General features: G+C 40.8%; 1 protein-coding gene across 1 annotated transcript in view; it reads left to right on the forward strand.

Annotated features, from left to right (window-relative positions):
• slc7a11 (solute carrier family 7 member 11) overlaps positions 1-9957 on the forward strand; it is a 46833-nt gene extending 36876 nt beyond the window's left edge. Inside the window, exons 8-12 of the mRNA XM_050042987.1 lie at positions 1980-2083; positions 3888-3984; positions 4457-4606; positions 6306-6483; positions 8252-9957. Coding sequence (XP_049898944.1) covers positions 1980-2083; positions 3888-3984; positions 4457-4606; positions 6306-6483; positions 8252-8307 — 585 coding nt within the window. The 3' untranslated portion in view covers positions 8308-9957. The remainder of the gene's footprint in view (positions 1-1979; positions 2084-3887; positions 3985-4456; positions 4607-6305; positions 6484-8251) is intronic.
• Positions 9958-12940: the final 2983 nt, after the last annotated feature.

Genomic DNA, 12940 nt, shown 5'->3' on the forward strand with positions numbered 1-12940 from the left:
GTTGTCGGATACGACATGAAACTACTCCAGTTAGCTCAATCGTGTTGTAACTAAGACATCCGCTGGAAAAAATATTTTTTTCACGGGCCACTTTGTGAATTTAGTGAGTTATTACAGACACCGCTATCAGCTAACAGCTAACAGCGTCCCTACGCCACTACGTTGCCCCGGTCAAAATGGTCACGCAACAATTACATTATATCCAGAGCCCGGCAACTTTACAGGAACCTTCCTCCTACTCCGATCTGTTGATAGAAATGTTATTTTATATGCAAATATTTAATAAAGTATTTCTTGTTTAAGTACATGGAATCTTTGGAATTTTTTTTTTTTTTACCGTGGAATCGACTTTGGTATCGAGAATCGTGTAATTTTACTGGTATCAGCACCGACTATTGAATTTTTGGTATCATGACATCCCTAATTTCTTTACAAACTTGCTACTAGCAACAAGCTACTTTATCTCTCACTCTAAGAAAAAAAAAAGCAGATAAGTGTATTTCCCAAGCATTGAACTCATTTAATATAGTGACGGATTCTTTATTCGGTAATGGAAGCCTAAAAGTGAAAAACTAATGAAGTCAGATTTTCCCAACAGATAAGCTAGCTATCTTGATACCTACGCTCAGACTGGCTAACGGGCAATTCTGGCAAATGCCAGGTTTGCTGCCAGGCCACCACCTGCAATGGTGGAAAAAAAGAAAGAAAAATGGGAAAAAAAGAGACCTGCTTGCTGCAACCCACTTGAAGTCACGAAGTCACGCCCCTTCCGGTAGAGCTCATGGGACCTTAGATCGGAAAAAATATGAATGGCAGTGAATGAGGAGAGGAATATTATCTTTTGTTCCCGTTTGAGTTGCGACATGAAATCTAAACATGTTGTTAATGAATTTAAAACATAAATTTTAAGGTCAAGAAAGTCATACTTTGTGGTAAAACTGTTGAGATATAAGCCTTTTAATTAGAAAGACTCAAGAGTACACAGGAGGAGGTCGCGTATGTGATGTCATAGCTTTCGCTCGCTTCCTGCAGCTTGGCCTCCCCGCTGAAATTCCACTGTTTGATGATTAATCGATATATGATTGAAGATGTGTGTGTGTTTTGTGCCAGGTTGCAGTCACTCCAAGCTGCAGGAAGCGAGCGAAAGCTATGACATCACATACGCGACCACCTCCTGTGTAGTTTTTCTAATTACGTTTTTTTCAAAAGCTTATATCTCAACAGTTTTACCACAAAGTATGACTTTCTTGACCTTAAAATTTATGTTTTAAATTCATTAACGACATATTTGGATTTCATGTCACAACTCAAACGGGACCAAAAGATAATATTTCTCTCCTCATTCACTGCCATTCATATTTTTTCCGATCTAAGGTCCCATGAGCTTCACCGGAAGGGGCGTGACTTCGGCACTCTATCTGAAAGATACTGCATTACAAATTGGGCTAGTGGTACAAAATGGTAAACACTTCCTGTCTCCTAAGTGGGCATGGTCATCTCTCCACCGCCTCAATTAATCTAAAGTGGGCCGTCTCAGTTTATCAGCGGTCTCTGGGTAGGTGCAGTGGTACCAGCCATCGTCACCCAACCCCATTCTTCAAGTGTTCAAGCCGTCATGTAATGTTTGAGATCAAGAAAAGGATGCGAAGTGGGAAATAAATGAAATCCAGGCAGAAAGAGCAAAGCAATTGAAATGAAAAGGCTACAAATAAGATGGACAAGGTGTAGCAGTGAGCCGTTCCAAAGGAAAACTGCCAGGACAGAATTTTTGTTTCCAGGCCAACTTTGTTGATACCCATAGGAAAGAAGATAATAAGAATGATAAGAATAATGTTATAAATCATGACATGAAATAAGTGAATATTGTATCTTCTCATGGTTTTGTGAGTAGATACACTGCTGATGTACAGCATGCCGGTCCAATACTCTTGCTCACTCTACTTCCTGTCCGTGTCTCCCTCTGATTCTACTCGTCATAGACATTTGCAGAGAAGCTGATGGGGAACTTCTCGATAGCAGTACCAGTGTTTGTGGCCTTGTCCTGCTACGGCTCCATGAATGGCTGTCTCTTTGCCTTATCAAGGTACAGATGCTTCCTCTTTGAGAGTTCACCCCCACAACAAAAATACGGTAGTGTTCCTCTTCCCTGTAGTGCTATTTATCAGTCTACATTGTTTTGGTGTAAGTTGCTCAGTGTTGGAGGTATCACCCGTAGAGATGTCTGCCTTCCAATATAATGGAACTAGATGCTACTCTGCTTGTGGTGCACAAAGTGTGAAAAAAAATTACATTTGAAAAACTCAGCATCAATGTCTCTTTCCAGAAATCATGACCAGATTACTGAAGATAATCCACAGACCTTGTTATGAGCAGTTTCATGTCAGAACTATTTTCTCTCTACCAAACTACACCCACCAACTATATCATTGTGCAGAAGGAAGCATACATCTACTGCTAGCTCACCTAGCACCACTGAGCTAGCTAACATTACAGCTCAGCTGAGGAGGATGCAATTAATGTTTACATCACACACTGTCAGAAGCACTAACCTGTTGTCCATGAGTAGATGCACACTTTGTTCTGTACGGTGATATGGTTAGTGGATGCAGTTCGGTAGAAAGAAAAGTGTGCCTACATGAAACTGCTCACAACAAGATCTGTGGGATTGTCGTGATTTCTGGAAAAAGACATTGCTGTTGAGTTTTTGAAGTTTTTTTTATTTCTATTTGGGTGCTTTGAGCAACATAAGCTGAGTGCCACCCTGTTCCATTTTTTTTAAAGGCAGACACATCTAGGGCTGATACCTCCAACTCACACCAAAACAATCTAGACTGATAATTAGCACTACAGTACATTCTGGGGTGAGCTGCCCCAATGACAACATACTTCATATTCAATATTCAGTGGTATATAGCACTGTGATTGGTTGAGTTGTGGAGAGCTATAGAAAGAATAATGACAGTTTATGGTATTGATTGTAAATTCTCAAATATTAATTTAATTAATATTCAATTAATGACTGAGTCTCAAATAATAGTTGTGCATGTGGCCTAAAGGACCAAATAAAGGTGAGTCACCAGTAAAGACTATTCACCATCAGTGAAAAAAAATCAGTGAAGGGCAGAAATGTACTTTCCCACAGTACTAAGACAGCATTAAGTCCATCAGTACAACAGCAGAGTTACACCTTCTAACTTTACTGTGACTGAGGAAAACCTGTTTTCATTCATTAGATATTTCAAGTCACTTTTACTTGAGCATTTTTTCTGAAAGCTGTTAAGCACATTCCAATAAAAATTAACACTTCCTGCTGATCTTTCATTTTAAAAGCCTGCCAGGAAATGGAGGGATTAGCTATGCCATATGAGCCATGGGAAGGCTGTGATTGTAAGATATCTGTACAGCAAGTGTTGAGTTTCTTTGACAGTAGCCTCAGCAGCAATCACTATTACTACTACTGCTAGAATTTGCAGTGTGTATAGTGATTAGAGCAAGTTGCACAAGTCAATTTTGCACTCTGCTTGGATCTCTTGGAGTTTGTACCCTCATGGCAGGCAGTTTCCTGAATCTCTCTGTTAGTCTTTGAACCTTCGTACATGGGATAGTTTTAATGAAAATTAGCAAACAGAGCACAGACCTTCTGACAGCCCTATCTTATATCCAAGTTCCCAGTTTAAATTCGGGTCATCACATCTTTGATTGCAATTCTGCTGATACAGTAAATAATCTCATAATGTCAAGGTGGGGTTATCAAAGATTCAAATGGGCTTGTTTTAGTCACATCATCAATGAAAAAAGTTAATATTAACTAAATTCTTATTGTCAATCTTGTTCAGATTTCTCTATGTGTACATATGTGTGTGTGGGTGTGTGTGTCTGTTCACCAGAATGTTCTATGTGGCATCCCGTGAAGGACAGCTCCCTGAGGTTTTGTCTATGGTCCACGTTCGCAGACACACTCCACTGGCTGCTGTCCTCATACTGGTCAGTTTACTGCAATATGTTCAATAATGACAACAATCAATAACTGTTCATTACAACACTAAATATCACTGATGTTCCCATTGGATATAACAACAACAACAACAACAGCAATTCACATTGAGCAAAAATCTATAACAACAACATCAATACTGATCTTGAAACTAATGACACCACTTTACATGTTAATTATCATCTGCTGGTAATCTATCGTGAAGCATATTATTGTTGCTATGGTTACCTACATGTACGGTACGTTACATGCTGACATATGGTTAAACAATTGATTTGTGCTTTAGGTGTCCTAATAATAGGTTTTAATGGACACCTGCCTGGCAGTCACATGATAATTTTTACTTTAGCTGTGGTAAAAATAAGCACAAGAAATAAGACTGGTAACACAAACCACTGCAACTATCATTAGCTACAAATTGTTTTTAACTTCTTGTGTGTGTGTGTGTGTGTTTGTGTGCAGTACCCTATGACCATACTGCAGCTGTTTGTTGGAGACATCTACAGCCTGTTGAACTTCATGAGCTTCCTGCGGTGGCTGTTCATCGGTGTGGTGGTGCTGGGTTTAATCTACCTCCGCTACACAAAACCTGATCTTCCCCGCCCCTTTAAGGTCAGTGCTTACACACCTGTACACAACTGTAGTTGTTCTGAATCCTGTCTGAATCTTTGCTACACTGAAATACAAGTCACTCACCATCCAGCCTGGTCATCAGAAGAAAATGTTGGGATTGTACGTTTTTGCAAACCACAAATACGCTACATCTGCATGTTTCTTATGTATGATATCAACGTTTCTATAGTGATGTAGTATATGAGCTGACTTTTTCATCTGGAGGTGGAGGGGATGGTGGATTGCATGACAGGGGTTAGAAGCCTGACAAGCTTTAGACAACAGTTCAAGACCAACAGAAAATAAAACTAGTTGTTTTGATGACTTGTCCTGGTTTTTTTAGCAACTCGTTGCTTTTTCTTCACCGGGGATAGTGCCATAAAGGACATGGCTGCGTTTTCAGCTGGGATAGTGCCACCAATACCAAAGTATTTTAAGCAAAAACATGATCTTTTCCAAACTATAATCAAGTGGTGTTTGTTCCTAAAACTAACCACATGTTAACCACAGCATTGTTGAAACGTAAAGAATCATAAAGTTTTGACATAGATACTTAAAATGCTAATTTTTTATGCCAATTAGGTTGCACTGTCATTGTATTGCACATAAGGGTGGGCGATACACCACGGCTTGTTCCTTGTGTGACGTAAAATATAACTATATCACTGACATCAAGTAGAAATGGTTACATCATTCTTTAAGCCATCTGCATGACACTCACTTTGGCGTTTCAGTTCTCTCGCTCTCTCCTGTGGCTCACGCACATAAGAAAAGATTCACAAACATGATGCGTCACACACCTCCGCCCATCCAGATATTTTTCCCCTGAGTGTGTTTTTGTATCTGCAGGGCTCCAGACTGCTATTATAATTAGTTGCGTTTTGCAGCCACAGAGCACTACTGTGGCTTGCAAATATTATTGATGTATGGGCTGGAGAGCTTTTAGGTTTTTTTTACAGCTCAGGTTGACTAAATCCTTACCTGTAACAACGCCACAGTAACAGTTAAACTTATTGAGATTAACAACAGTGTGAGCAGAGGAAACGTGTGTCTTTGTATCCGCAGGGCTCCACACCACAACCATTTAGTCACATTCTGTGACCATGGAGCACCAGTGTGACTTGCAAATACAATTAATATTTAAGTGGAGAGCTGTTTCTGTGTTTCCAGCCCACGGTGAATAAATCCTTACGTTTATAGACGCAATGGCAATAGTTTAACTTTCTGCTAACTGCTAACATCTAACTGTTGACCAGAAGCTTCAAGTTCACAGCAACAACATCAACACTTTCTGCCTGAGCTGCATGCTTAAAAATAAAAGCACCAGTGGTTACGCTTTGATTTATTAAATTATAACAATACTTTTTTTTAACTTTATTATGGCAGTAGCTGCTTTATCAACTTTACTGTAATGGTAGTTCACTAAATAATTTAGTATTAGTCGATAGTACATTAAAGATTTAAAAATATCATGACATACATTGTGTATAGCGATATAGCCTAAACATTTTACAATATTATTTTTAAGGCATGTCGCCCAGCCCTAATTCCACAGTAACTCATTTCGTTCTTATAGCTATTGTTCATGTTTCACAAAAACTTGTCTTTGCGTAAATATTAGTGCATATCTTTGTATCTGCTTTGTATCTGTACAGTATATGGATAGTAATAACAGATGTCACTCATGACTTGTTCACAGGTCCCGCTTTTCATCCCAGTGGTGTTCTGCTTCACTTGTTTCTTCATGGTCTTCCTTTCTCTGTACTCGGATCCCATCAACACAGGGATTGGATTTGCCATTTCCCTCACTGGCATCCCTGCCTACTATATCTTCATTTACTTTAACCGCAGACCAAAGTGGCTTCAGAGGGCTTTAGGTAGGTAATAAGTAGCTGCTGATACAGTGGAATGTCACATTCAACACATATGACCAAAAAAGATGGATCATTTTTGGTATATCAGGTCATGCTGAACTTTTATTGTCATGTAGACCAGATTTAAAGGAATACTTCACTCATTCTCACATAAAAGTCAGTTTACTCATCATGGACAGTGCCACACAACTAAATAGGCTACAGTGGTTGTTATGTCTGAAAAAAACATCTTCTGATGATTCCATCAGGGTTATCTTGAGTTTACATTAAAACTGGGTGATATGGCTGATAAAATTTCATAACAGTTGATAGTGATTAACCAGTCGCTCTCAAAGTCCCCCCAACTGGGGGACTTTGAGAGCGACTTTGCAAGCACAGTGTGAAACAATGCACTGATCACGAAGAATATAGTGATGTTGCACATCAAATTAAACAGCAGAACCTGGGCTACAAGGCTTTTTTTTTACATGCCCCAAACACAGCTCAAACAACAACTAAATAAATAACAACAAATCAAACTCCATACAGCACCGATATCCCGACCCACTCGGTATATTTCAGGCTCTAACTTGACGCCACGTTATGCAAAACACAGCCATTCATCTCAAATGAAAGCAGAGACCCCGCTGTTTCCACACATATGTGCCAAAGCACTCTACACCAAAGCATCAGAGAGATAGAGGCCAAAGAACGACAACAACAGAAATCGTTTTGCCAAGCTATAGTTGTAAAATTTCTCTTACCTTTGTTGTTTTTGCCGTGAAAAGCTCATTCTGCCGTTAAATCACTGTACATTCCGGTAGACCGACATGTTGTCCTGCATTCAAATGAATCCAGGTGAACATGATAGGCTTCAGGTTCCGGGGATAAGCATAAAATTACCACTCACAGCAGCCGACATCTCCCCCACAACGGCGTTCTGCTGACTCTGATTGGCTTAAAGTGCTGTCAATCTCGTTTTGGTGGGTATAGCGTCATTCTATTGGCTCTAACAAATCAAACGAGCTATCAGTCACTCAAATCGACCAATCCGTCGCAGAGATACGAGCCTCCAAAGCACAGAAGAAAAAATCTGTTTCACATGTAGCAGGTGTGTATTGGTCAGTTTGGAGTGGGAAAAAGGAAAAAAAATGAAACGGACAGTTGTATGTGTATATCCTAAACATCATTAGGGATTTACAGAAACCAATAATGAAAGATATAGGATTGTACATGACAAAAATCACATGCAAACATGGTGCAATTTTGGACAGCTCGCCTGAATTGTCTGTACTAAAACCTCTCTAATATTGTTCTGCTTCACTTTATCAGAATCAACCTTTGCAGAGTTAATGTTCACATATTGTACTATGATGTGATAGAGGTTTAGAGCTGCAGCTGCATCATTCCAAAGGGATACTCATCCTGAAAATGCTTTTTTGTTTAGGCAAACCTCAAAATGTTTCATTTGTGCTGTGTGCCATCTTCATTTACTCTTCACATATAACACATATACTGATATTTACACATCTTAACAAATCTCACAAGTGTTCCCTTTACCATGACACCAGAAGTATTCAGATAGACCTTGTGGTTGCAGAGATATACTCATTTCATTATGGGTATGCAATTTCCGAGCAGAGGCCTATAAAATAGGCTGATTGTTACTCCTGAGTGAAAGTTAAAGAAACCAGATGGTTAATTGTGGTTTAAATTAGCCCTATTTATTATTTGTTTTACCTTATATATGACATGAGAGATGACGTCATTGTGTGATTTTCTGTGTCCCCAGATTCCTTCAACAGAACCTTGCAGATCCTCCTGTTAGTTGTCCCTGTCGAGCAATAACAGCTCACAACCACTACATCACCTACTTAGAGTAGTTACTGAGCTGAACTCTACCCAAGAGAGTGAAACTGCTGTTGTACCTTCCAAAACTCTTGTAGCACAAAGATTTAAAGTTATAAATGTCTCTGCTGAATCTGACTTTATATAATGCATTTTATTAAGAATAACAATTTATGTTGAAAGAAGTGAATTTATACAGTATGTATCATGTTTAAGGTTATGTTTTATGTTTCATTATGATTATGTAACAGCAAATGGCCATCTGATCACCATTTTCCCCTCAACCCACACAAACTATGTCTGAACAGAGCAGGTCACTGCACATGATACAAACATTGTCTGGACTAATGTGATTTTATTGTCTGATTTTTTGTAGAAAGGTTTGTCCCATGTTTTTTACAGTTTCCTTGAAGTCTAAGCAACCACAGACTCAAATGTGTTATTTATGGAGCTTAGTTCATTTGTTTGTGGTGGTTTGAATATCAAACAACGCCTCAGCAAATCCATCAAGTTGCAGTTACAGTTTACATCCATGTCTGTGAAAACATGGGTGCTTCACACACATCTTCCCCCCAACAGCACAGAAGATCTACACAATCAGCACTGTTTCAAGGTGGACACCCAAGATGAGTGTCACAGATTCAGTATCTGACCAAATGTTTCCCCTTCTCTTCCTGAGATATGATGTTGAATAATGGCAAGAAACATGTTTTTTGAGAACAGATGTCACAGTGAAGTTGACTTTTGACCTTCAGATATAAAATATCATCACTATATCATTATATCCTATTTATGTGAAATATTTTCATAGTTAGCATATGGGAAAAATAGGACAATAGGAACAACAGGTAGACAACAACAATAGGAAGAACAGACAACCTGAAAACATAATTCCTCCACCCATGGCCCGGAGCTTGCCGGCACAGAGGGTTTAGCATGATAAAAGGCTAAACTTTAGGATTCATGCCTAGAAGTAGGTGCTCCACTGACCCAAAACAGCATAGTAATGACATGTCAGTAATAATATCTGTTTGTGTAAACAGGCTTTGACAGTTAGTGCAGATTTGGATCTAGTTGCAGGTTGAAAATACCACAATTTGCTCAATGGCTAACAAATCTAAACCTTAGTCAGTCCTTGTTTTTTTTAATTTGCAATGTGCACATCATTCAGGTAACATTAGCAGGCTTCTCAATTTTATATATCTCTGAAAACTGCTCTCTGTGGCTGGTAGATGACAGTATCTGGCAGACTACAGTATATCAGCAGAACAAAGTGTCTTTTTTAAGTTTTTAAAAACTGGTGGGACAAAAACTACTTTTCACAGATGCAAAACTAGATAACTATCCAGATTTATATTTTGACATAATTCACTATTTCACATTTTCCATACGGTTTGTGACACATTTTAAATATACCTGTTCTCCTCAACTTGCTGTCACACTGCTTCGTTCCTCGTCTGTATGCACTGTCAGTTTGGGTAGCTACATTTGCTCTGCTGAGCAAGCCCAATTTCATCTTGCTGTCCTGTTTCTTTCATGTTTTGGTAATCCTCTCAGAAAGATGCCTCACAGACTTACAGGCACAGGTCTTGACCAGGGACAAGCCCCTACCAATAAAACACAAAGGATACAAATAAACTGTCTTCAGGCTAGCAGTTAGCCTTTTTTTCCTGGAGAACCACACCAAGTTATATCTTATTATTTCTACCAGATGTTTGTTTTTTCTTAAAAAGGCAGACTTTCAAACTTGCTGTAGAAGATAATCTACATTGTTCAGAGTGAACATACCTGTAAGAGAAATACTTACTTCTGCCAACATGAACAAACAATGTATTGTCATAGTCCATATGATATCCTACAAATTAGCACCCCACAAATTACGTCACGTCTTTAACATACAGTTACGTAATTAACGTAAAGTTATAGAGGTTAGGTTTGGACAATAAAAGTTACTGTGGTTAGGTTTAGTAAAAGAGACATGGTGAGGACGTACCTTACAGTAGCTCAAAGTTGTTTGTGAAAACAGCCACGAACAAATGAGAACAACAATACTGGGCAAATAACCAGTCAAATTGATTTTGCAATCAGCCCCACTTGGCATCAGATTTGTGCCACCCGCTTTTATTGCTAAATACAGAGGTGTGTTGCTGCAGCAAATAAAAATCAGTATCAGGTAATAATGTGAGAAAGTTTCTTGTTATACCAAGATGTTTTTCTGTTTTTTGCAAGATATTTTCAGGTTACAAATAAACTTTTCTTGTGTAAACCAAAAAAAAAAAAAAAAAAGAAAAGAAAAAGGCTAGTGATATTTTGGGGATATTCTGGATATTTTAGGATGCATTTGCAGGATGATGGTGATCCAGACTGAGGCATATTCTTTGAATTTCTCCCTCTGAGTAGATGAATGAATTATAATTATGGCCTGATCATATAATGGTAAGCTGCTGGAACTGCTGGCGGCACGGTGGTGCAGTGGTTAGCATTTTGTCGGTGAAGATTATCAGACATCCTGGTCATGGTAATCTAAGTGCTATATCGAAGGCAACTGGACTTGCTTGCATTTCTTGAAGACGTTTCGCCTCTCATCGAAGAAGCCTCTTCAGTTCTAAATGACTGGTATGAAGTTGCAGGCTCCTAGCCACTGGTTCAGATATGTGGATGACAACTGGGTTCATATCAAAACTAAGGAAGTGGAAACCCTCACGGAACACATTAATGCAGTGGACCCCACCATCAAATTCACACGGGAGGATGTCAGAGGAGACAGTCTACCTTATAAGACTGTGCAGTGCACATTGAAGAGGACAGAAATCTACACATTGAGGTGTACAGAAAACCTACACACAGTCATCTTCTGCCTACCCCAACTGGGCCTTTGCAAAAACCTCAAAAAGACCCAGAGCAGACAGGACGAGACACGAAACATCTTCATTCTTTATGTCGCAGGAGTGTCTGAAAAACTCAGGAGGACTTTCAACAAACACCACATCCCTGTGCACGTTAAACCCAGTAACACACTGAGACAGAAACTTGTCCACCCTAAGGACAAAACACCCAGACATAAGCAGAGTAATGTAGTGTATGCAGTTCAGTGCAGCCATGAATGCACAGATTTCTACATTGGGGAGACAAAACAACCATTCCACAACTGCATGGCACAGCACAGGAGAGCCAGCTCCTCGGGTCAAGACTCGGCTGTCCACTTACATCTACAGGAGAAGGGACACTCCTTAGAGGACAGCAATGTGCATATCTTGGCCAGGGAGGAAAGATGGTTTGAAAGAGGCATGAAAGAAGCCATCTGCGTCAAACTGGAATGACCATCGTTAAACAGAGGAGGCGGACGACTTATCACCCACCTACAACGCACTCTTGGGATCCCTTCCCAAAAGACTTCACACCTGGTCCCACCTGACCCCAACGACACACATGATGGCCAGATAGGTCAACGACTCACATTGTGACCTTAAAGGTGCGGACACACCAACCCGACATCAAAGAAATAGCGGCGACGAAAGCCAACTGTTGCGTCATCTACGTCACGTCGCGTCACGTCGCCGTGTGTCAGTTGCATTTGAACACACTACACAGACTACATCCGATGGCCAAGTAGCACGTACGTTCTGTGCCTGCGTGAGAGAGAGCGGAGTGAGAGAGTGGTACATCCTGTCAGCCGAGGGGTTTCCTATCTGTGCAGCTGAGCACCGCAGCACCTCCACGGACTATTACATCCAGACGGTCCCGGTGTTTCCTCCGCAGGCTCCACTTCACTCAGCTGCCTGATAAACCCTTTGCTTCTTCCCACTTTAATATGAATAACAAACCAGGGCTCATTGCTCCAGTTGGATCCAAACGGAGAGCTCAGAGACTAGCGGAGGCTAACTGGCTGTGCATCCCTCCGTCATGCTGCAGCTAACGCTCTGCTAGCTGCTTCCAGCTAGCGGAGGCTAACTGGCTGTGCTTCTCTCCGGTCATGCTACGGCTAACGCTCCGCTAGCTGCTCCCAGCTAGCCCCGGCTCTCCGGTTGGATTAAAACGGAGAGCCGGGGCTAGCTCAGAGACGGGTCCATGTCATTGGTCCGACAGCCCATTGGTCCAACATCCCATTAGTCCAAAGGTCCGTGGTGCTGAATGGCTCCCGGCGGGTGTATTTCTGCCTTGATGGTGTGCCGCGACCGGCTCTGGGTCAGCTGGGAAAGGCTTGAGGTGAAGCAGGCTTTCTTTTTCATTTTAACCCACACCATGATCTTTTCCTGACCCTAACCAAGTGGTTTTGTGCCTAAACCTAACCAGACCTTAACCACAGGGCATCATGATGATTTCGGAACGGACTTCGGAACAATGGGTTTAATATGGTCGGAACAATGGGATGTCAGACCAATGGGCTGTCGGACCAATGGGCAGTTCCCCTCAGAGACTAGCGGAGGCTAACTGGCTGTGCTTCCCTCCGGTCATGCTGCGGCTAAGGCTCTGCTAGCTGCTCCCAGCTAGCTCCAGTTTGTTATTCAGGTTAAAGAGGGAAGAAGCAGCGGGTCTGTCAGGCAGCTGAGTGAAGTGGAGCCTGAGGAGGAAGCACCAGTTAGCCCCGGTTTCACTTCAGGGAGATTCACTTGCTATAGGGGTGAGGAAATAA

This window comes from Epinephelus moara, chromosome 4 (assembly GCF_006386435.1).
Source record: "Epinephelus moara isolate mb chromosome 4, YSFRI_EMoa_1.0, whole genome shotgun sequence".
NCBI lineage: Eukaryota > Metazoa > Chordata > Actinopteri > Perciformes > Serranidae > Epinephelus > Epinephelus moara.